The sequence below is a fragment of the Mauremys reevesii genome, linkage group 3, assembly GCF_016161935.1.
Source record: "Mauremys reevesii isolate NIE-2019 linkage group 3, ASM1616193v1, whole genome shotgun sequence".
Classification (NCBI taxonomy): Eukaryota; Metazoa; Chordata; order Testudines; family Geoemydidae; genus Mauremys; species Mauremys reevesii.
Window position 1 is genome coordinate 10,636,048 of NC_052625.1, and position 25,673 is coordinate 10,661,720.

Genomic DNA, 25,673 nt, shown 5'->3' on the forward strand with positions numbered 1-25,673 from the left:
TAAAGCAATGAAACACCCTTTGTACATGACCTCTGGTCGGTCATCATGGGCCCGATACACACACTGGCATAAAGCTGCAGGGAGCCGATGAACTCCACAGAAGTCAATGGGGAGAAATGTGGTGTTGCGATTGGCTCCTTATCTATCTGTTCATCCATTTCAGGTCTTTATAGAGCCCCAGTCACCGCAGAATCTAGGCGATGCTTCTTTATCTTCTCTTAGAATGTTGTTAATAGAGGATGTTAGGGTTCATGAAAGATGGCAGATTGAGAGCCCTGGAGACAGAAGGCCTCTGATCATCCACAGCACTGGGAGTGGGAGTGGAAGCTCGCTCAGTCTACCCTGCTAATATGCCTCAATCCTCACCAGGTGGGGCCCTTCTGGGAGGGAGACGGTAGTTCAGTCAGGTGCCGATTCATCCTAATCATGGTGGAGGTTTCTGTAATCTGGGACACTGGATTCATGCCATCAATCAGCTATCAGGTCCCCTGGTCAACTGACCTATGATTTCAAACGAGGCTGTTAGACTTTGTTTATGGCCCTCAGACATTTAATAAGTCATCAACCTTGACAAGCTTGGTATTTTAGGGCACCTTTAACCCTCGTGCCTGATTTGCATCGACAACAATGGGAGTTCCAAGCAAACACAAAGGGAGGGAAATAGCCTTGAGTCATACGTTTATAAACCAGCATAAGCCCCAGCCTTCATTTCCTACCCTCATTGAAATCAGTGGTGGTTTGCCTGTGACTCCAACTCAAATGGAGTTGGGCCTTGTATTGTGAAGCCCTACACCTACAGATCAGTAATCACAACAGCTATAATTCTCCTCCTACCTACTTCATCTCTCTCTCTCTCTTGGCTTGTTCCCTCACAATTCAAGAATGCTTTTCTCTCCCCTATCCTGAAACAACCCCACCGTAACCCACCTACCTGTCCCTCTACCACCGCCTCCCTCCGCCACTTCACTCAGTGAACATGCCTTATGCAATCAATCCCTCACTTTCCTCGTCTCTAGTTCTACCCCTGAGCCTTTCCATTCTCATTTCCAACCTTTCTACTCCACTGAAACGGGTCTCGCAAACACAGAAGAACAGACAGGGCCTGCCCCAAAGAGCTTAAATAGCCGAGACAGACAAAGGACGCAGGGATAGCAAGTGCTTTGTCCCAGTCAGTCAGTATCATACCTGTGTGTCTTGAGTCCTAATCCAGTGACCTATCCACTGACTGTATCTTCCTGCATGGGTGGACTAGCCTATTGTGAATGCCACTGGAATGAAAATATTAAATAATAGTAATTGATCTCCATGAGAGGAAGACTGGGATTATTGAGTTTGCTGATCAGACCATATAGGAGCCCAGCACTTCCTGGGAAGAGCTCAGCAGATCACAGGATCTGTCTTTTATTCGTCTTTATACAGGAGCTTCCCATTCAGTCCAAGAATTTTCTAAATATAGCACTGGTTAGGCTGACACATCAGGAGAAATCTCTCGCAGTGATCTGAGCATCATTTCCATTAAGGTGACTACAGAAGGCCTTTCAGATTTCCTACCACAGTCTAACAGTTGGTTGGTTATTCTGACCCCATTTCCAGATATTTTTAAAATATTGCAGTATTTTAGCAAGCTAAGTTGAATAGGTGTAGGGCACGTGCATTTGAACTCAAACTTGCACTAGTCTGACTTAATAAGAGACAAAAATCCAATTAGAATTGGATTCAACTTGCTTCATTGAACTTGTCTAGTGTTTAGGAAGGAAAAGCCAATTATAGCATTCAGTGAAAGATTCTTGATTATATTCTCTTGCTACGATAAATCTGATATTCTTATTTAGGAAAATAAATCCATCTATATTTTTGTAGCAGTGGTAATATACTTTATTTGTGTTATGGTAGCACCTGAGGGCCCCAGTCATGGCCCCACTGTGCTAGGCATTGTATAAACATGTAACAAGAAGACACTACTTGCCCCAGAGAACTTATTGTCTTAGTAATTCTAAGTAGTATTCCAGCTACGTAGGACTGAGACTTGCCCTTCTGATACCCTGTAGGGGTGCAGAACATTCCCTTACTGCTTTGCATGGGCTATCCGCATTGCAGCATGGGACATCGATAACAACCTCTGTTTGGATGCCACTCCCATCCACTCCCTGTGTAGATGGGCAAGGAGTGGCAAGCGCAGAATGCACCTGCCAGGGGAGATGCGCCAAGGCGAAACAGAAAGAAGGGTGTTACTGGTCTATATTTTATAACGCTCTTTGCCAGGAGCAGATTGCTACCCACCCTGGAGCAACAGCAGAAGCAAGAAGGGGACTGTGAGTGAGACACCATTCATCCCGTGTCTGCTCCTGGGGCAGCGCAGCTACCCTCTGGCAGGGCAGGTTATAGAGTCTCGTCCATGATATGAACTGGACACTGACAACACCCACACAACGTGTAGTATATCTAACAATCAGCGATTATTCGAGCTAAGTTTGAGACACTCCATGGTTGTAATAAAGTGCTACAGATTTATATATTTTATAGTGCTTCTGTGCAGGGTTTGTGCCCCAAAAAAGCAATGAATTGGGGCAGAAGGACTGGAACTAAGCTATAGTCATGCACAATTTGGAGCCAACAATCCTTCATGTTTTCCAGTTCCCACTTTTCACCCCTGGGCTGATTAAATAATTAAATACAGAATAACCCAGTAGGGAAAAGACAATGTTTCTTCCATGGTTTCCCTATGAAACCAGCTTGGCCTTTAGAGAAACTAAATTATTATTATAGGGGAGGGGGGAGATGGTTTCTAGCCATAAAATAGAGGGGGAAAATAAATCAACAAGATCAGTACTGCAGAAATCCCAGGAAGAAAGTGCTGAGCAGCTTATCATAGAAGATTAGGGTTGGAAGAGATCTCAGGAGGTATCTAGTCCAACCCCCTGCTCAAAGCAGGACCAACCCCAACTAAATCATCCCAGCCAGGGCTTTTGCCAGGCCTTAAAACCCTTTAAGGATGGAGATTCCACCACCTCCCTAGGTAACCCATTCCAATGCTTCACCACCCTCCTAGTGAAATAATGTTTCCTAATATCCAACCTAGACCTCCCCCACTGCAACTTGAGACCATTGCTCCTTGTTCTGCCATCTGCCACCACTGAGAACAGCTGAGCCCCATCCTCTTTGGAACCCCCTCTCCCCCGCCGCCCTTTTCAGGTAGTTGAAGGCTGCTATCAAATCCCCCCTCACTCTTCTCTTCTGCAGACTAAATAACCCCAGTTCGTCAGCCTCTCCTCGTGTCATGTGCCCCAGCCCCCTGATCATTTTTGCTGTCCTCCGCTGGACTTTCCAATTTGTCCACATCCTTTCTGTACTGGGGGGCCCAAAACTGGATGCAATACTCCAGATGTGGCCTCACCAGTGCCGAATAGAGGGGAATAATCGCTTCCCTCGATCTGCTGGCAATGCTCCTACTAATGCAGCCCAATATGCCGTTAGCCTTCTTACAACAAGGGCAAACTGTTGACTTATATCCAGTTTCTTGTCCACTGTAATCCCCAGGTACTTTTCTGCAGAACTGCTGCTTAGCCAATCGGTCCCCAGCCTGTAGCAGTGCGTGGGATTCTTCCATCCTAAGTGCAGGACTCTTGTCCTTGTTGAACCTCATCAGATTTCTTTTAGCCCAATCCTCCAATTTGTCTAGGTCACTCTGGACCCTATCCCTACCTTCTAGCATATCTACCTCTCATCCCAGTTTAGTGTCATCTGCAAACTTGCAGAGGATGCAATCCATCCCATCATCCAGATCATTAATGAAGATGTTGAACAAAACCGGCCCTAGGACCAACCCCTGGGGCACGCCACTTGATACTGGCTGCCAGCTAGACACTGAGCCCTTGATCACTACCCGATGATCTAGCCAGCTTTCTATCCACTTTATAGTCCATTCATCCAATCCATACTTTTTTATCTTGCTGGCAAGAATACTGTGGGAGACCGTATCGAAAGTTTTGCTAAAGTCAAGGTATGTCACATCCACCACTTTCCCATATCCACAGAGCCAGTTATCTCATCATAGAAGGCAATCAGGTTGGTCAGGCATGACTTGCCCTTGGTGAATCCATGTTAACTGTTCCTGATCACCTTCCTCTCATCCAAATGCTTCAAAGTGGATTCCTTGAGGACCTGCTCCATGATTTTTCCAGGGACAGAGGTGACACTGACTGGTCTGTAGTTCCACGGATTCTCCTTCTTCCCTTTTTTTAAAGATGGGCACTATATTTGCCTTTTTCCAGTTATCCGGGACCTCCCCCGATTGCCATGAGTTTTCAAAGTTAATGGCCAATGGCTCTTTAATCACATCAGCCAACTCCCTCAGCACCCTCGGATGCAGCGCATCTGGCCCCATGGACTTGTGCATGTCCAACTTTTCTAAATAGTCCTTAACCTGTTCTTTCACCGCTGAGGGCTGCTCACCTCCTCCCCATACTGTGCTGCCCAGTGCAGCAGTCTGGGAGCTGACCTTGTCTGTGAAGACCGAGGCAAAAAAAGCATTGAGTACTTCAGCTTTTTCCACATCATCTGTCACTAGGTTGCCTCTCCCATTCAGTAAGGGTCCCACACTTTCCCTGACCTTCTTCTTGTTGCTAATGTACTTGTAGCAACTCTTCTTGTTACCCTTCAGATCCCTTGCTAGCTGCAATTCCAATTGTGCTTTGGCCTTCCTGATTATACCCCTGCATGCTTGAGCAATATTTTTATACTCTTCCCTAGTCATCTGTCCAAGTTTCCACTTCTTGTAAACTTCCTTTTTGTGTCTAAGCTCACCGAAGATTTCTCTGTTAAGCCAAGCTGGTCGCCTGCCATATTTGTTATTCTTTCTGCACATTGGGATGATTTATTCCTGTGCCCTCAATAAGGCTTCTTTAAAATACAGCCAGCTCTCATGGACTCCTTTCCTTCTCATATTAGCCTCCAAGGGAGGCTCTCCTTAGGGAGTCAAAGTCTGCTTTTCTATAGTCCAGGGTCTGTATTCTGCTGCTCTCCTTTCTTCCTTTTGCCATGATCATGTCATGGTCACTGCTGCCCAGATTCCACCCACTTCTACTTTCCCTACCAATTCTTCCATGTTTTTGAGCAGCAGGTCAAGAGGAGCACGGCCCTAGTTGGTTCCTCCAGCACGTGCACCAGGAAGTTGTCCCCAGCACTCTCCAAAAACTTCCTGGATTGTCTGTGCACTGCTGTATTGCTCTCCCACCAGATGTCCAGGTGATTGAAGTCCCCCATGAGAACCAGGGCCTGTGATCTGGAAACTTTTGTTAGTTGTCTGAAGAAAGCCTCATTTACCTCATCCTCCTGGTCTGGTGGTCTACAGCAGACTCCCACTACAACACCACCCTTGTTGCTCTCGCCTCTAAACTTAAACCAAGGAATCTCACCAGGCTTTTCTTATGCAGACATAAGAGCTGCTTTGTAAACCCCAAACCAAATGGAGCTATTTTCTCATATTGTTTTAAGATTTGGTTTTACATTTAAGCTCATTGACATTTCAGAATGGAAACTGTAGGGTATAAATGTTTCATTGAATAATCCTATGATGCCATTTCAAGCTGGATGTTTAATGTAGGGTCACTATTTTAATTGATTTTCACATACATTAACATGCCTTCATCTGTAATAGGGAAATGTTTCCCCATGATATCGCTCTTTCATTCTGAATGTTCCTCAATGGTAGCCTAACAAGTACCACATAAAATAATGTTTTGGACAATGTAGGGCCTGGTCCAAAGGCCATTGAAGTTCATTGCAATAATCCCTTTGATTTCACTGGGCTTTGGACTGGGCCCCTAGTCAAGAAAGAGTATTACTTAGTTAACTTGCTTCCACAGAGATACATTATCTGCCAAAAAATGAAGCTGGATCCTAAAAGATTATATAGCATGCCTTGTAGCAATAGACTCAAGGAGCTCAATCTATTTAGCTTAACAAAGAGAAGGTTAAAGGAAGTGACTTGATTACAGCCTAGAAGTACCTACATGGGGAACAAATATTGAATAATGGGCTCCTCAGTCTATCAAGAGAAAGGTCTAACGTGATCCAGTGGATGGAAGCTGAAGCTAGACAAATCCAGACTAGAAATAAGGTGTAAATTTTTGATGAGTAATTAACCACTGGAGCAACTTACCAAGGATCATGGTGGATTCTCCACCACTGACTATTTTTAACTCAAAATTGGACATTTTTCTAAAAGATCTGCTCTAGCAGTTATTTTGGAGAAATTGTCTGGCCTGTGTTACACAGGAGGTCAAACTCGATGATCACAATGGTCCCTCTGGCGTTGGAATAGGTGAATTTTGGTCTCAATTGTAAGTATGCAGGGCCAAATCCTTCAGTGGTGTAAGCTGGCATTGCTGCCTTGAAATCACTGGAGCTATATCTGTTTCTGCCCACTGAGGATCCAGCCCACAGACTTCAGTAGAACTACATTGATTTACACCAGCTGATGTTCTGGACTATCGGGTGAATTCCAGTACTGAGAGAATGGATCAATTCCTTTACTCGGACCTAGAGAGACAACACTGCACTGCATAAAGCTACTGCTAACTCGAAAAAGGGGCTAAGGAAATATACTATAATGCTACAAAATGCTTTGTTAGCCAGACTTTTGTCTTTAGGGTATTGACACTTTTCTTTAGTGTCTTTGTGGATTGCTAGCAATGTCAGCCTGTCCTGGTAGATAATTGTCTGCATTAATTTATTCAGAACAAAGTCTATAAGCCATATTGATTGAAACAGAATTCTTTATTTAACTGCGTGTTTACATCTGCTATAGGATTTGGTCATGATCAAGCATATATTTATTTTTCAACGTATCTACTGAAACGTATGGAAAACATTTGCTGTATTTCTGATTCACTAGCTGATATATTTTCTGGGCTAGATTTCCTCAGTGCCTGGCACCTTATGTCATCCTTTGCACCTGTGCAAACGAGAAGTGTGCATAGACCTCCACTATATCAGAAAAGGTGCATTTTGCAGCCACTTAGCACAGGTGTGAATGTCTGCACAAGGTGCAAAGCAAGGAAGAATCAGGGCCATTCTGTTTCTGAAATGATTGATGTGGCTTTTGAGTAGTTTTACATTGTCCTTCCCAGTTTCATTCCCTCCTTGGGAAATTAAGCCATATAATGATAATACTTAGCAGCTATATACCAATGCATTTCACCTTCAAAGTGCTGTGGAAACGTCAATGGGAGTCTTTCCATTGACTTCAATGAGCTTTGAATCTGACTGTAATAAACTATTGTTAACATTACAAAAGATTGAGGGTAGTGTATGTCATTATCACTGACGTGGTCAAATTCTGCTCTTGGTTACACCGATTACATTGAAGTTATGGCAGATTTATAACGCTATATCCAAGAGCAGAATTTGACCCATAGATTTTAAAATCATACGCCACTCCAGATTGTACTTTTCTAATCAGGAAATAGAGCCAGCAAAGCATTTAAGCATGCGCCTCACTTTAAGCAATGGGTTGACGCACATGCTTAAAGTTAAGCACGTGTTTAAAATCTTTGCCAAACGAGCACCTTTATGAAAAGGCTACTTTATTAGTACTTAGAATGCTGGAGCTTAGCAGTACTGAATATGGAAGAATAAGAACTTATTGCTCTTATACATTTTTTGTTTTCTATTCTATTAATGCAATTAATTTCTAACTAATCAGTCACCAGTTCAAATGCAGCTCAAGTGCTTGATGACATAGTTTTTCCATTCAAAAAACTCTAATTGGCCTCCATAGAAGTTCCATTTGTGAAAGGGACTTCGGTCAATACCATCTGATGGCTGTTTGGTGGTTTATGTGAAATGTGTTGGTGGTGTCAGGCCAGTCCTTAGTGGATATATGTCCACATTGCAAAAAATACTATGGCAATTTGCATAATTGGCATCTTGGCATTCCCAGCAGAGACCCAAGACTGTGTGGTCATGGAGACTGAACTACTCATTCCTAGAGTCAGGGCTGAGAAATGTATTGAGGAGATTGCCTTTCTGCTGCCCATGATGTACCTGTCCTGTGGATAAACAAAGGATTGCAGCCTCCAGAACCACCAGTTCAATACCTTACAAAAGCCCTAGAGTTGATGATTTATTTTTCTGAAGACCAGATATATAAAATGTTCAGGTTTTAATAATGCTATGGCAAAGCATGTTGGTCCAAATGCTCTTCTCAGGTACAATGGGAAAACAAAGGTCGTCTAAGTATTACTGAGAAAAGACAGTTGCATATTTTAATTCGTTAGCCCAGATTTGGAAAACCTGCTTTTATGCTACTTCAACAAAAGGAGACCCGTATCCTATGTATAGGCTATATCTCTCTGCTCTGAGATACTTCAAGAATCTGATCCTGCATTTATCAAGAAACTAAATCTCCTGTTGCCTTGAATGTGAGCTCCATTGTGCAAGAAATATAGAATTGAGCCTGGAGTCTTTATAAATGCATCTATTACACAAGTACAAATTTCATGACCTTAAGCCCAGGATAATTTCACCACTAGCATAAATGGGTGCAACTCAATGGATATTGACAGAGTTTCACCCTCTTATCTCTACAGTGAATTCTGGCTCATGTGTGAGATTCTCGTGGTTGTTTTCTGTGGGCTTGGAGGGCATTTTTGGGTTCTGAATCATAACCGGAATTACAGGGGTGTCACTTTCCCATTCCAGTGTCAGCAGCACTTCCAATTCTAAAAACCTGTTTTCAAGGTTTATGACCCACTTGCTATAATATTCTTCTGGGCTGAAACTTGGCAGAGTCAGACTTACCCTAGAAGCATATGGTTTAGTTTGTCACCTCCTTACACACACTTTCTAACCACCAAAATCCCATTTGCCCTTTATTTTTTAGGGTGGGATTTTTCAACAGCACTCCACACTGCCCTCTGCTCCCATTAACGTGAATGCGAGTGTTCATTCTTCGAAATCAAGGAGGGTTTCACGGTTTCAGATGAATCCTCAGTTTGCTGATATTGAGGATTTTCGAAGACGCTCATCTGTGTTTTGGCACCAAAATCAATGAGGAAGTCTCCAAAAAAAAGCTCAGCCCATATTGGACGTTGAGCTGTTTAGAAAATCTGGCCAGAGGTGTCTGTAACAAACCGACACTGTCATTTGGTTTGTCTGTCTGTGCTGCAAACTGGAATGTGAGCGCAGCACCTGGAGACCTTGCTTTTATCTAGCCAGCTCGTGTACCGCAGCAGCACAGGCTGTATCCAGGACCTTGAGTAATTACTGAAGTGACTAGCCCACGCTGAAGCCTGTGCTGCTATTTCTCCTGGGGAATTAATGCACATTTGCAACATGTACATGGCCTCCTGTGGAGCCTGAAGATTAAACCTTCTGTTAAGAAAATGACTGTTGTCTAAAATGTTAATTTCCAAATGCATGTATGACGACGTATGCTGCAATCACATCCTGTGGCGTAGATACACCCACAGCATCATGCTGTGAGGTGCTGGGTGAAAATCTGGCTCTTCTTTAAGTCCCTGTAAGGGAGCTGAGCTCGTTTGAAAATGTGGGCCTAGCCATTTAGTCATGTGTGGAGGAAAAACAGCTGAAAACAAATGATAAAAGAATGTTGGGATATGAGTAGATCATCACCTAGCACCTGATCCCGCTTCCATCTAAACCTGTGGGAACCTTCCTCTTAGTTTCAGTGGGCTTTGCGTCAGGCCCGGAATGCACACAAATATATCCGCTGTGCACTCATTTAATAAATTCTATATTAACCCTGTGGCAGCCTGTGGAACAGGCCTCCTTGCTAATAAACACAGAAGTTTTTGATCAACAGAAACGGCAGCTATGGTCAGGTAGGCAGAAGAAAGTTGCACTCATTTTCCTCAGTGCAAGGATTTGAACAGATGGACTTGCCACCAAATGCAAATCATGGAGTCCTTCTCCCGGCACAACTCCCACGCATGCTACCAGTCTCACCTGAGTAGGGGTTACAGGGTCAGCCAGTGCAGCCCGGTATTTGGCAAGGATGTTTTTCATTGCATTTGGCATTTTTAAGCCTGGCAGTGGCTGGCTTTGCTGAAAACTGACACCACTCGTCACGCTACAAAACAGCAAGGATCCTGGGCAAGGAATTCAGTCTCCTTATACTGCTGCACAATGGAGGTAATAATCCTTATCTCCCTCACCGGGGTATTGTGATACTCAGTTAATAGATACCAAGGAGGCAGTTAAACTGTGCAGAAAATAGTTGCATGGGGCCCCTTGCTGGCAGCCTTTATTTCCCGGCAATGTGTCAATATTACAGTGTAGGGCCATAAAGAACTTGTTTCCTCTGCTCTTGAAATGCAACAGACATGAGCATTTTCAGACCCTCAGTTATACGCAATGACTGTTATTGCACTGAGCAGGAAGAGTCTAATTTAGCCTTAGAAATTAAAAATATGCCATTCTGGTCTATGGTATAGTTTAGGGTTGAAAAACCAACAATATAATGTATCTCCTTCCAAATCGATGGCAATAATGGCAAAAGCCGTGTTTGTAAAGGGCATTATGCCATTTGTACACGTAGGTGGGATTTTTAAAAGGGCTCAGCATTGGCCTTGGAAGTCAATGTTAAAACTCCCACTGACTTCAGTTGGGAGCAAAGTTAGGCCAGCACTGAGTTGTTTTGAAAATCCCTCTCCAAACTGGACCCAAAGCCCACTGAGGTTAACAGGAGACTTTCCATTGGCTCCAGTAAGATTCGGATCGGCCCCTCCATCTGTTAAACCTTTGTGCCAAAAAATGATGCATACAGGCAGTCCTCGACTTTACGACGGTCGAGTTACGACGAATGGCACTTACGACGTTTATAAATTGTGATCGTGTTTTGACTTTATAACGTCAGTTTCGATTTTATGACACTCGAGCAGACATTATTCCTTTGGGAAATTCAAGTTACAATGTTTTTGACTTAAAATGCCATTTTCAGGAACCAACTGCGTTGTAAATCCAAGGACTACTTGTTTTCATCTGGAGTATTAGCCAGTTTTCTGAAAGGTTTCCTAATACATAGTGAGGGAGAGTAATATGTCCTCATGGCTTCATACAGTTGGTTCCAGTCCTCATACTTTACCAGTTTTTCCTGGGGAATTAATGCACATTTGCAACATGTACATGGCCTCCTGTGGAGCCTGAAGATTAAACCTTCTGTTAAGAAAATGACGGTTGTCTAAAATGTTAATTTCCAAATGCATCCCTGGGATTTTCCATTTTTTTGTAGTAGCTCTGTACTCCAATGAGTACTAAATGGCTTATGGCGCCATGGAGAATTCTCGGTTTCCATTACGGTATTCATTCATATGAAGGCTTCCAATTATTCAACCAGCCCCTTATGACCTTACCATACTTTTCACTGTTTTTCCTTTGTCTTCCTAAATCCCAAATCTAGGGCTAATTGTTCCCTTACTGATCTCTCTCTTTCTCTCTCTCTCTCTCTTCTCATCTTGCTTCCATTACTGGAATGTAGAGTAAAGATGCTGGTATCAGGACTTTGGTTATGTTGGATGAGCAAGGAGGTAAGTTCAAATTGCTTCAGTCAAAAAATAAAAGCACTCTCAAAGAAGTGTATTAATTATGTGCAATTATAAATAATCACTAGTGCTCTTAAAACACACTTGTGTGTATTTGTGTATGAGATTAGATCTGTCATAGTCTCACAGTCTCTAACCTCTTTGTGTAATAGAGGTGGACAAAAAAAAAGGCTATTTTGCCTTTGATCTGTGTGTATATGGCACCCATTCATGTAAAGGGACCTGTTCCAACATCCATTGAAGTCAATGAAAATCTTTCAATGGGCTTTGGATCATGCCGTAGCAACATACAAATGCGAGAGAATGTGTCCCTGAATACTTTGTTTCAAATACAGTATCATTTATGCAGGCGCTGTATGATTTTTCCCTTTTTAGCTGTGATTCAAGAGCAGGCAGCAATCCCAAACCACAGAGAAAAATAAAGCAGGCGCATCAGATGAAGTCAATGAAAAGTGATGGCAAAATATAGCTCATTATGATGTACAGAACAGAAGCTTATAGGATTAGAAGGGAGCTCAATGTATGGATCTGATATGGGCAAAACCAGAGTTGGATGTGTTTAATGACACTCTTTGCCCATTGTAATCTTGATGACCAGTAAATGGAATGTTTTCAATAAAATTAAGAAGCATCCATTTTGCTGCAGTCCCACAGCAGCAACAAAATGGTATCTCCAAAAAAAAAAAATTCCCCGATGTACTGTTAATTCCTGCTGCCCTATCTCATACCAGCCTCCAACGTGAGGCTTCGGTACATCTTTGAATAGAACAGAACATGAAACATTAGTGGAGAATGTTTTCTAGACACTTAACAACACTATACTACAGAAAAAAGCATCCGGAACAGTCTTGTATTACTAAGGAACTGAGCAGATAACATAACAGCCCTTTTCTTCTGTATTTTGTTTTTGGTTTTTTGCTTTTATGATGAATGCAACATTATAGTGGAATCTAAATAGAAAGTATTTTTCCCTCTTTGCTTTTTTTTAAAAGAGCAAAATCTCATATATTTGATCAGTGACTCACCATGAAATTACTGTCTTATTAAGTCTAAAAAGGGAATTTTCAGATCTGGGTCCCAGTGTGTACAGAGCCACCTCTGTGTAATATTTGCAGCTCCTGCTAATAAGGCAGTTGTTTCACTGTGGAATTCTGATGCCTGGGTAAGCTGCTCTGTATCACAAATGGATGAACGGAGGGGCTTCTTCACAGAGCTGCTGCCAGTATTTCTCTTTAAAGGGACAAGTGGGAATGTGCTTATAATATTATGCCAAAGAGCACAAGGAAGGTTTGGAACCAGATCCTAATGGAGCTGGGCCAATTTACACCAGCCTTGTAGTTGTTGTCTTGTGTCTCTTTTTGCTAAAAGTCTTACAAAGGCTTTAAGCCCATAACATAAACATCGTTTATGATCCTCCGTTAATAACAGCCTATTTCTGATCATGCCTCCCTCGGGCATCCAAAACTCTCAATTGAAGTCAAAGGGGCTACAGGTGTGACTGCAGCAGGCAGGAGTTGGCGCTGCAAAAGTACAAGTCTAGAGGCCGATACCACATTCCTTGGGCGCTGAAAACTCCCACTGACACTATCTGATAAGCAGGATTTGCCCCGTAACCATTACGTATACCTGCTTGCGTTCAGGCCTCTCATGTTTGCCCTGCGATAGTTAAGTAGAGCAGTGTGAAATATCTGAAACCAAAGTGAAAGCTCCTGTTTTGTGTTCCATTCCAAACTCCAAACTAACTGTACTGGAAAGTGTGCTAAGGTTCATGGCCTTTTAGAATGAACCTGAGCCTCGTTTTCTAGCTTTTTGCATCAAAACCAGACAAAACTCATTGGAGTTTCATCTGCTTTGGGGTTGCACTCAGTTCTACTTTAGACACCAGTAAAATCCAGAATAATAAAGTACAGAAAAACACATTTCAAAGTAAGGGATACGTTCTCCTCTCTCACCACCTACAGAGCTCGTGACAACATTTGTAATGGGAGTCTCAGGAATGGATCAAAGAGAGAATACTTCCTAAGCCTGTTTTCTTTTAGTACAGAATTCACCCCTCTGTACTGGGCAGCACAAAATCTATGCACCATTTAAGTCCAACTTCAGCTCAATTTTGAGGGTTGAGTGGAATTCAAGTGGTTCATAAGCCATATGTAGAATTCTGCACAGGAGTGAGTCTCACCCTTAAAGCATTAGATAAATCATTTTTTCACATACGATTTTTATTGGAATCAAGTTTGCCCAGCTCAAACTTTTCATGAATAATACCAGCCAAGAGACTCTGAGATTAGAAATCAAAGATTAGCTGTGTCAAAACAGATAGTGTCTGCATATATAACGTCTCCTTTATGATGCATAGAAACGAACTGCACTTTTCAAATAAATCAATAAGCACAAATATTGTGAGTGAAAACCTGTAAATATCCAAATGAGTCTATCCATGCAATTCTCATTCCAGTCAACTGAGACCTTACTGCAGTGCTACAACATCCACATACGAGTTAGGAAATTGACAGATGCTGTTTCTCTCTCCATGAATGGATCTTAAATTTTCAAGTGCAGTTAATTAAAGTTGTGCCACACACAAGAACCCAGACTAGAATCAGACTGGGAATTTCAAAATAGTTTAAGGGAATTAGGAGCCTACCTCGCATTACATTTCAATAGGATTCTGGTGCCTAACAACCTTCAGCTCCCTTGAAAACCCCAACCTATATCCACAAGGCCTGATCCAAAAAGGTCAGTGGGATTTTTCCACTGACTCGGCTAACTGCTAAAGTAGCACGTTATCATCTAACTGCTATTTTCCATTCACCATATTTTTGTCTCTTGAATATTCTTTGTTTTCAGACCTCTGCCATTTAGGTCTGATCCTGAAAAGCCTTATACATACGAGCAGTCCTGAGTCATGTGTGTAGTCCCATTGACTGGTCACTTGAGCAAGGATTACATACATAAGGGTTGCAGGATTGGGCCATTTGACCACTTTATAATCCAGGAATCTCATTATTAAATTCCCGTTGAACATACATGGACATTGTATGATCAGGTACTCAGCCAGTCAATACAACCGGAAAGACTCAGACAACATAAAAGCTTCCTTAAAATGGTTATGGTCATGGTTTAAGTGCTTCAGTAAATTACTCTGGTAATTATAGATTACAGCTTTCTCAAGTAAAAGAGACTGATCATGTTGCAAACCAAATATTGTAATCATGGCACTATGTTAAATGCATTTTAATTATGTTTGTGTCATTTTTAGCAGCGTGTCGTTCTAATAATAATTGCTGCAACTTGTTTTTTTTAAATTGTGATATACTTATTATGTGTAATTGGGCAAAATATACCTCTGATGGCTTTTAAAACCCTACAGTTACTCCAGTGTGTGTAACTCACGGATGTCTCAGCAGATTATCAGATGAATGAAAGCAGTTGTTAACACAGCTGCGTGATCTTTTTTCAGCTGACCTGATGGCACAAGTTACTTAAGATTATTAGGTGCCATCTAGACAAAGAACATTACATTGATCTTTCCAGTGGGTGGCTAACAGAATAGCTAGTCTTTCCAACCACCCTTTGGATTTTTCTGTTTATAGGTTTTCTAGACAACGTATTTGCTTTGATGTTGTAGACATCTTACTAGAGACATTCTTCTGAGACAGCTTCAGTTTCAATAGCACAGAGCAGAACTCACTTTCTGGCATCAGTAAGCAAATGTCTTTGAGATCATCACTGCAGAGGAAAGAGGCCAATGCATCTTTTTAATAGCAGGTATTTAGATGGTTTTCTGGGTAAAAAGCAGTTTGGCTAGCTCCTCTTGGCTGGAAGAGTTCAGTCTAGTCTGCAGACCAGCAGGCTGCATTGTATCCCTGCAGCCAGCTGCTGCAAGGTGGGTCATCACCCTGCCCTTTGTTGTAATAGGCCCCCAGGGGGCCTGGTCCCGTGCCCACTGAAGTCAGCGAAATCTTTCCAATGATTTGAATGGCCTTTAGATCAGGCCCTAATAGATGCAGAAAGATACTTGGTACCCAAAACTCCCGAGGGGCCAGATATTCCTTCCAAAGCCATTGGGATTAGCCTCAGTAAGGAATAAGTAGAAACTGCCCCTCCCCAGGGGAAATCCACTGAAAGATGCATAAAGGGAGAGGAGGTTCTCCTTCTGGAGATTTCGTTCCAGTCATTCCTCCCCTCTATGGAATATGCTGCAAGCCCCATCCACGGGCTCCGAGGATCCTTAAAGGTCCCTCACCCATCCACCCAGCTGCCACATGGTTTAACTGCAGCTCTAGGTCTCCATCAGCCCACCAGTGACTCCAATGGAGCTGCTTGATAGAGCTCCCACCACCAGCAATTGTTTCTTCCACCCCTTAAAAGGGCATGGCAGTGTGAGAGGAGAGGGGTGGGATAGAACATGGCCTGAGATTACATCATCTTCTTCCCTGATCTCTGAAGGGTTCCTGGGGAATGATGCACATTTTGCTCCTTCCCCCACTCCCCCACCCTGCCCACTCTCCCCTCGCAGGTCCTAGTGCATTCTGCAGGGCATGGGGGGACAGTGGACACTGCAGTAAAGGTGAATGGACCTCCTTTTGCTTATGCTGAGATCTCTGCATGTAGGGTTCCCTCTGCTCATAGGCCTAGATGGTATGAGGACCTCAGAGTTTGACCCACTGACTTCAGTGAAGATTGCAGCCTCTCCATGCTTCCCGGGATCAAGCCACAGGATACTACATTGTTTTGCTCATGTTGTAGATCTTATCAAGGAAAAAGCGGAGGAAATGCACTCTTGTGTTCTCCATTTAGGGTGTGTGACAAGATGGCCGATGTAGTATGGCAAGTCCTGCGCTTTTCTTGGTGGGGGGCTAAGATGCCACCCCTTGCCCTTGCTCTTGGGGCACCAAGGGCCGCCCTAGTGGCCCGGGAAGGTGGTAGAGGAGGGAAGCGGGGGAGGGGTCTGGGTCTCCCTTACTGCGGTTTTCTGATCTTCCAAGTCTTACAGCACACCTCCAAGCTCCAGCCCTCCTCTCCTGACTTCCTGAAGCAGGGGGTTTTATTAGGTTGCTAACAGGGCCTTAACTGACTACAGGTGCTCCACTTAACCTGTAGCAACCCTCCCTAGTTTACAGGAAACCACATCTTAATTAGCCGCGGGCTTATATACTTCCCTTCTACCACTCTCCCACTGCTCCCTGGCCCTCCTGTATCACAGGTGTTAAATACATGCTTAAGGCGCTTCTTGAGATTTTGCTTTACAAACCAAACTCCATCCGAAAGTACCAAATTACATCTGCAATCAATGGGCGTTAGGCATCTGAATACCACTGAGGAGATAGGCTGAAGTGACTAAGCAGCCTAAGACCTATTTTCAGAAGTGGCTTAGGGCCAGGCATTTAGGCAGACAGGCAACTAGTAAGATTTTCCAAAGCACCTAGGTACCTAAATCCCCTGGGTTATGACTCATGAGTAAGCTGCTATGGTGCTTTTGAAAATCCCTCTAGGCACTGTCTGAATCTATAGACACCCAAAATACCTTTTAAAAACCTGGCCCTAAGTCAAGTGAAAATGGGACTTAAGCTATTAAGTCACTTAAGTGCTTTTGAAAATGTTCCCCATACAGGCCAAGCCAGATCCCCCAACCCACAAAGTTTCCTTATTTGTCAAATCATTCAAATATTGTATGTAAATCTTAAACTCCAAATCTGTGGTGCAATAATGGATTGTTTGTGCAATGACAATGGCTGTCATTCATTAACTATTTCTCCAACAGATGCTAACTTTAAAAATATGTTATAATGCAGCTGTAGTTATAGGGCGATTGTTCAAAAGTAGTTCGATATAACTCCTCGCAATTTAAGCTGACAGTGGGTGACGTGAAGTGAAACCTGGCTCTCACCCATCAGCCTAATGGAATGACAACGTTCCCAGAGCTGTAGTTCTCACCCTCCAAGTGGAGAGAGTGCCCTTTCTCACCCAGGAGCACCATACTTGGATAGCATCCTCAGACAGGGCTATCCTTGACAATGGGTGCAGTGATTCACTCGCATGGTATGCTGCAGAAGGAAATAACAGGCTTGGTTCTGCTTCTGCTGAAGCCAGGGAAAGTTTTCCCATTGACTTCAGTGAAAGCAGGATGTACCATTCAGGAGGAAGGCCTGGGTTTCACACACAAAGGTTTCTCCCAAGACAAGACAGATGAATGCCTATGTCTCTCATTTGTCAGCCACTAGGAACGCAGTGCCCCAGTAAAAGAAGCCAAGCCTTCTCTGCCACTGCAGCCACAAACGCACAGCCCAGCAGAGCCCTTGTACCAAGCAAACAGGTTAATCAACCCAACTGCGTAATGCAAACGTCGGACACAAGCACTGGCCTCTGTGAAAAGCGCTCTTCCTACTCCACAGATAACATCACCCAGATGAACTCTATGAAGCAAAAAAATCTACATCAGAGCAGTTGGCTTTAGCTGCTCTACCATGCCTGACTCTGTTTGGCCCTATCAGACATGGTGAGAATACGTAAGCTGCCACCACCTGGAAAACAGACCCTTGCCCCTCCTGCATGGTGAAAGCTAGCAAAGAACAAATCTTCCCAGCAGCAAGCAGGACTCATCAACCCTTTAGAGAAGAGAACCCGTCAACCCCATTGAAAAATGCCATGGGCTGACTAGACCTCAAAAACCCAATCCTTGATGCAGACCATGTCTTCTCTCCCATTTCTAGGGAAAATTGCTGAGAAAGCAGTGACAACCAAGCTCCAATAACCTGTGACATCTGCCACTGCCTTGGCTGCATCACAACTGGGCTTCAGACCAGGTCACAGCATGGAGACATGGCATGACCTCCACATGGCAACAGACAGAGGTCATATTTCAGTGCTCCTACTACTTGCCCTCCTTGCAGCTTTTGACACAGCTGAGCAAAAGGAACTGCTGGCCCACTTTCAGGGCGGAGCTGGAGAAGGTGTTGGCATAACTACAACGGCTCCAATCAGTCCTCTCCAAGAGGACAGAACAGTGACAACTCCACCTGAGGAGTCCGACAGGGATCAACCTTGTCCCCATCCCTTTCAGTACCTACATGCGACTACTTGGAGTAATAGTGAGATGCCAGAATTCTGCCACCGACAGTCCTCCAGTCACACCCAGCTGTAGCTCATTTTCCAAAGATGGCACCAACGCTGTCACAGAGACGTCAACAGTTGGAAGAAGAACAACTGGCTCAAATTACCCCTTGGCAAGACACAATGATGCTGGCCAGGAGAGGGGAAGTGCTTTGAAGAACTAGCCAGGACACTGGCTTCCCTCCCATCTGTACCACATTGGTCACTGTGGGGCAAAACTTCAAGGATCCTGTGGATTCATCCATGACACTCACTGACCAGACAGTGCCAGTGTCGAGAGCTGCCTTCTCTTTCCACTTATTAGGAGACTGCACCCTTGTCTCTCTCCGATAAGGCTCTGGCCACGGTGATCTGTGTGGCCATCATCTCCAGACTGGATTCCTGGAATTCATATCATTTGTAGCCATTTGAGATGGAGAGTCTGTTACACTAAATCACTTGGGAGCAGACCCTTTGCTAGTTCAAATTGTCATAGCCTCTGTCCCAGCTGATTTAGTACAATAGAGAGAATGGTAGATTAGGGGAAACAGTTAAATATATCTGACATTCACCTTTTGTTAGCCATCAAATTCTGTATCAATAAAAAAAAAACAGTTTGGGCCAGATTCTGAGCTCTGTTATACCAACGTAACCCACAATAACCCCACTTCACTTTTATTCCACTGTAATGGTGATCCGGATCAAGAGTCTGTTTATCCGTCTTGCCTGGTGGCCCAATCTTCAGCTTGTGTAAACTGGCATTGCTCCATTGAAGCCTCAGGAGTTAGGCTGATTTAATTCAGCTAAGAATCTGGCCAATTGGGTTTAAATTAAACAAGCAGTTTTAGAAGGAGCAGCCAGATGTCGAGACTGCTGGGCTACTAGTGCAATACAGGCTTTTTGGACTGATGAGGTTTCCCTTAATGGAAGATAGATTGTCTGTGTGGCCCTTGGTTCCTCGGGAATAGCATAAGCTCTGATGAAGGCTGCCATCAAGTGAAATCACAAACAGCAGCACACTCCCAAATACTGAAGTATGATAAATTAAAGCAGAGCTGAGGTGAGAAGTATCATTTAAAGATAAGCCCTTGAGCCATGTAAAATACACCCTTCTATTAAGCCTTGCCTAACCGGACATTATGGGGAATCTCTTGGGAGTAAAAGTTCAAAGGCCCCCTCCTACTCTTGACTTCAGAGGATGTTTGCCTGCGTAAGGAATCCAGGATCATTCTCAAGGTTCATCATTCATATTTGATCCGTGATTGACCCTTGCTGCCTTACCCCAGTGCTTTTACTGGTCAAATTATGTTAAGAACATATATGCAGTTATCCTCTGAAAAGGAACTGTAAAAATAGCACCACAAGGTTCTGTATGGATTGCCTCTCTCAACGATTGCCGTGACAACATTTTCAAGTAAAAAGATGGTTCTTCTAACTGAGAGCCCCGCCTGGCATCAGCAAGTCCAGTTGTTTCATCACTGCCAGTAATAAGTAACCCATAACTGGGACTTAGCTAGCAATTCTTGACATGATGCATGGGTCTGAATAGAATCCAACTCACACTCCCACAGCTGCAAGGGCTTTCAGAGCTAAAGAGCATTAGCCAAATAGTCAGCAGCAGGTAGGACTTTGAATACCCAGGGAGCAGAGCAGGTGAGCAGAAATGCCATTTTTACATCACATGGGCACTTTTCCGAGGAAAGTGCCACTTTAAGACAGAACTGATGATCAAGTAAGATAGTTAAGTTCAGTATGTGAGGAATCTAATGATAAAACTCAGAGCAAAGCTTCTGTTAAGCCTCAACATCAAAATTATATTGTTTCTCGAAGCAAAACACCCATTTTATTTTTGGTTCTTCATTCAACAGTTACAGTTGACAAAGGGGGTGAAATACGTTGCTCAGGTTTTCGTATCAATGTTTAATTCTTGAACCCCGTGAAGTGTATTCCTTCTAAAGAACACGGTCAGGTAATTTAGGCCCCAAAATGTAGGGTTTAATTTAGATTCAGACAGTTCCCCGCAGGGCCGGCTCCAGCTTTTTTGCCGCCCCAAGCGGCGAAGGAAAAAAAAAAAAGGTAAAGCCACGATCAGTGGCAGCTCTACCGCGCCGCTTCATTCTTCAGCAGCAATTTGGCAGCTGGTCCTTCCCTCTGAAGGGGACTGAGGGACCCGCCGCTGAATTGCCGCCGAAGACCCGAACGTGCCACTCCCTTCCATTGGCCGTGCCAAGCACCTGCTTCCTGCACTGGTGCCTGGAACCAGCCCTGGTTCCCCACACCTCTGGGAACCCAAACACATGAACATCCTGATAGGGGATGAGACCAAGAAAAGTGAAACCAACATACAGCCTGTTGACACACCTACTTTCACTTTCAAATTGAAAAAAATTAGTGTAAATACTGAATGGTAAATTCAATGTTTAGAATTCTTTCATTTTAAATAATTGGGGCTGAGATTATGGGTAAAATGCCCAACTCCCGTTAAAATTAATTAAAATACATTACGTTAATTGTAATGGGATATGGGCATCTAAATACCCCAGGAAACTTTGAAAACCTTAATCAGAAACCCAAGGAAGAAATGAGGTCTGTTCCTCTTCCCACTGAAGCCAATAGATTTCCGCTGACTTCAGTGGAGGCATGACGGGGCTCTCGTTTCTAAAATATATTATTTTTATGTTGACATGGTCCATTTAACTTCAGGCATCGCATTGCACTTCTATTGCATTTTTGTGTTCTCTAGTCCTTTTTTCCCCTCAGATCTACCACCTGGAAATGTCTGGATGTATTTTCTTGATCCAATGCAGGAAATGTGAATTCAACCTTTTTAACCATTGTTAATCATTCCTTATTTGTCTATAGCCAGGATTGCTTCAATTGACTAAAAGTTCTGATGGATTAAAAAAGCAATTTTTGTCCAACACATGATGCTTCTTTCCCTTTAAAAGCAAACTAAAGCCCAGAACCTCAGCTGGTGCAAAATGGCATCGCTCCGTTGAAGTCAAAGTTAAGATCCAGTATCTCAATGGAGTTACGACTATTTGCAGCACCTAAGGACCTGGGCCTAGGATTTTACATTACTGCATATTGCTGCTTTGGACCTTTTCTTTTCAGCTTTAGTTTCAGTAAAGAAATTACTATGTGAAATTATTCTCAGCCACAGAGTCACCTAGAAAAACGTGCAGCAAATTCAGCCCTAGTGTAAACAAGAACTCCATTGATGTCAGTGTCTGTATAAACCACGTTATTGGGCTGGATACTTCACTCACTAGTTCTAATGCAAATCTGGAGTAACTCCATTAAATTAAATGGAATTATAGTGGCATAACAAATTGTTGTGAACTTCACTGAGGGACCTAATAAAAAGCCCATTGAAGTCAACTGGAATCTTTCCATTATCTTCAATGAGCATTGGTCCAGGTCTCTAGATTTGCATAACTCCCTTGACGCCGGCAGCGTTACTACTTACTTACAACAGAATCCCAGAGAGAAGAATTTTCTGATTAGAGATGAACCAGAACCAAGTTTCTGGATCTCAACTCCCCCAGTCTCTGCAAAAATGTGTACCCGGACATAGGTTTTAACTTGACAGCTCATACCCATCCCTAACATCATTACTAACTGTTCCCTCACTTACTCACCCACAAATCAAACCAGTTACATTGTCAATCGTCTAATTCAAAGGCATTTGTAAGTGTAAGTAATTAAGGTATTGTCCATTGAATGAGAGTCTCTCTTTTATTAATGTGCATAAATGCAAGATGATAACCCTATCTCTTTCTTTCTCTTGGATGTCATTGGCGTCTTAGTAAGTGGATGTACTGTATTATGTTTCTGGACTTTCAGGATTATGATCGTGTTTTCTTTCTATGTCATTACATCTTGTTTAATATATTTCAAACATCTCTCTCTTTTCTTTTTTTTTTGCTTTGTTTTGCTTTACTCTACTCATGTTAGTAAAAGGCATCATACTTCAGCATCTAGCTTGGCATACATCCCAGCAGCAATGCATCAGCCCGGATTAATGCATTGTAATATTGCTATTAATTCAGTTTCCCATGGTCATTTTTCATGTTCTGTTGAAGACAAACAAACAAGCAACAAAAATACAATTCATTCCATGCTGTCATCCCTTTGTCCTGACCAGAACAACTCGATCGTGTTGAAGAAGGCATGAACCATATCAACCAAGACATGAAGGAGGCTGAGAAAAATTTAAAAGATTTAGGGAAATGCTGTGGCCTTTTCATATGTCCTTGTAACAAGTAGGTACTGGGTACCGGCTCTGCTATGTGGTGTCCAGTTTTTTGTCACAGTGAATGTCTGAAGTTTTTTGTCTTTTTTTTCTTTGTCCTTTTCCATCTGCTTCATTCTGTGGGGATAAAATACTTGTGTTTAATCAGAACAACTGGAACGCATCGAAGAGGGAATGGACCAAATCAATAAGGACATGAAAGAAGCAGAAAAGAATTTGACGGACCTAGGAAAATTCTGTGGTCTTTGTGTCTGTCCATGTAACAAGTAGGTGCTGCCTGCCTGCCTGAATCTTTTTGAGCACTCAAGGCCGATCTTGAAAGCCTTGTGACGCTCATCCTTGCTAGACACATGGACAGGATGAGCATGTGGCATGCAGATAGAACGATTCTGGTTCCAATGCATTCATCTCATAGTGTAGACAATTCAGTGGGAATTACTGTAGATGCATTAAAATCAGGCATACTGCAGTGAAAGCTTTACTGTAAACACCTTTTAAGGATAAAAGTTTCAACATTTTACAGAAAGTGTACTCTGTGGGACTACTACCTAGTTGACAAATATCATGGTAACATCAGGGGTGTTTTTTTTCTGGAGACCCTAAATTTTAAAACACGTTGTCATGATCAAGCTTAATAAAGTTTTTAAGACTCATAGTTCAAACATGCAGAAGAGGTCCTTTGGGACAAATATATCTCTAACAATTATGGAAGAGAAATCACTATCTTCTCATTGCTCAGCAGCTATCTCCCTTGACATGATCTTGAAAGAGACATATTGTTTTGCAATTTGATCTCAACCTACAGTATTTACTGTCTTGTTGCAAAAAATCAAATTTTAGAACCACTAAACTGGTCATGCAAAATTTCTCTCCATTGGGTAGAGCGTACACTAAGCAGAAATGTTGAAATGTGTCTAGTTTGCTTGCATGCCGTCACACTCAAGTGAAACTCTTATCCAAGTACAACGAAGTTTGTTTCAAATGCAGCAGAAAAATGTGATATGTGGTTGGGTGGGTAAGGAAGTGAGGAAATACACTGGAAAGACCAGATTTCTTGATGATAAAAGACCAAGCATGCAGTCAGGCAATTTGAAGGATATTGAGAATATTGGGTTATGGAGAATACATTTATAATTAACCAACCCAAAGGTTTCAATGAGGGTTGGGTGATTATACCATGTTGCAGTCTTCGGAGGGGCTTGATTTAGTTCACAATTGGGGTCTTATGCTGCTATTCTTGGGCAAAACTGGTCAAAGCTCCCCTAGAATTCCCTGGGAATTTTCCCTGAGTAAGAACAGCAGGATTGGCATTTTTCTCTTAGCAATCACCGGGGTTTTTTTAAAGTTAATTTCTTGAGAGGAAATGTAATCCTGGTATTTGTCTGGGAGAGGGGAACAGGACATAAATGCAGTGGTTGAACTTAAAAAGTCAATTTTCTTACTCTGATGTGCTGCACTAAGGTATAAATACCCACTCCGGTATATATGTTGCCCCAGAGTGTGTCTAACCTTGCCTGGGTGCACAAGGTAGTGTTGGGGAGAGAACTCAAGGAGACACACGTGCGCCCATATGCCCTATGAGGGGCTACCTGCCACTTGGACTCTAGCACTGGTGTGGAGTTTCAGTTCTAGCCCTGCCTCCCGTCTGCACTGGGGTGTGGAGCTGCAGGGAAGGAGCACATGCTGTTTCCTTTCACAGGGTAGATCAGTAGCCACATTTTTCCAGCTCTCCTGGAGTCATTGTACCTGAGATAGGTACAATCCCTCTGGGAGTTCCTGTTGGGGAGGGAATCCTCTGCAAACCCTATGCCACAAGTTAGCCCTTTAAATACAGAAAATCCCATGGGCTACTGCAGTAAATCTTGACTTTTTGACTGTATCATCTGTCAGGAAAGCCATTAAAAACGCAGGGCCAGATCATCAGCTGGTGTGATTCAGCTTAGCTCCATTGGCACCCACACAGCTGTGTCAGTTTGCACTGCCTAAGAATTTGGCCCTCAAATATTTACCACTTCACGGTGATGGCAGTACCATGGACTCTCCTGAGTGCATACAGAAAGGATTCTGCAGGGTTTTGGGGTGGTACATATTAGTTTTTAAAGGTGTCACCTCACTACTGATTGAGATTACTTGTTCAAAGTATCACATGGAGCCAGACACAAGAGTCTCAATAAGCAAGTGATACGACCATTCAGTGGGGGTCCTCACGTTTTAAGGCTGCAGAATTGGGCTTGTATTGCTTTTAGCGGCAGTTCTCACAGACATCAAGCCAGGAATCAACTGCTTTAGAAAGGGTGACTGTTATTAGAAGTGCCATTTGGCAGGAAGAAAAATCCATAAGGGCCTAAATACCAACACCACTACAACATGTTCCCACAATTCCTTTTCCTGGGTAGCCATAAATGAGGAGACACTTTCACATATAATAATTCCCTGCTACATGTAAATAATGTTAAATGAACCATGTGTTCTAATTTAGGGCCCATTCATACTTTCCTTTAGCAGCTAAAATTCTCAATGGGTGAAATCTTGGCCCCATTGAAGTCAATGGTAAAACGTCCATTGGCCGCAATAGGGCCAGGATTTCACCCATTGATTTTGGATGGGAAGTTGGCATGCAAAAAAAGTGTAGGAGGAGGCACTAGGTGGGATATAAGAACTCACTGGAGATATCTTACTCTCTGCATGTGGCAAAGGTCTAAAAGAAAATGCATAGCAATAACTCTTATGTGCAGCATTTGGGGTGATAATCACTAGCCCTG

At 43.0% G+C, this 25,673-nt stretch overlaps 1 protein-coding gene across 2 annotated transcripts in view; it reads left to right on the top strand.

Annotated features, from left to right (window-relative positions):
- SNAP25 (synaptosome associated protein 25) overlaps nucleotides 1–25,673 on the top strand; it is a 94,157-nt gene that overhangs the window by 56,506 nt on the left and 11,978 nt on the right. The window contains exons 4-5 of one of the 2 annotated variants that reach the window (XM_039532865.1): nucleotides 11,501–11,549; nucleotides 22,804–22,921. In XM_039532865.1, the coding sequence (XP_039388799.1) occupies nucleotides 11,501–11,549; nucleotides 22,804–22,921 (167 nt within the window). Of the gene's footprint in view, nucleotides 1–11,500; nucleotides 11,550–22,803; nucleotides 22,922–23,059; nucleotides 23,178–25,673 lie in introns of both variants that reach the window. The other variant, XM_039532863.1, reaches the window with a different exon arrangement.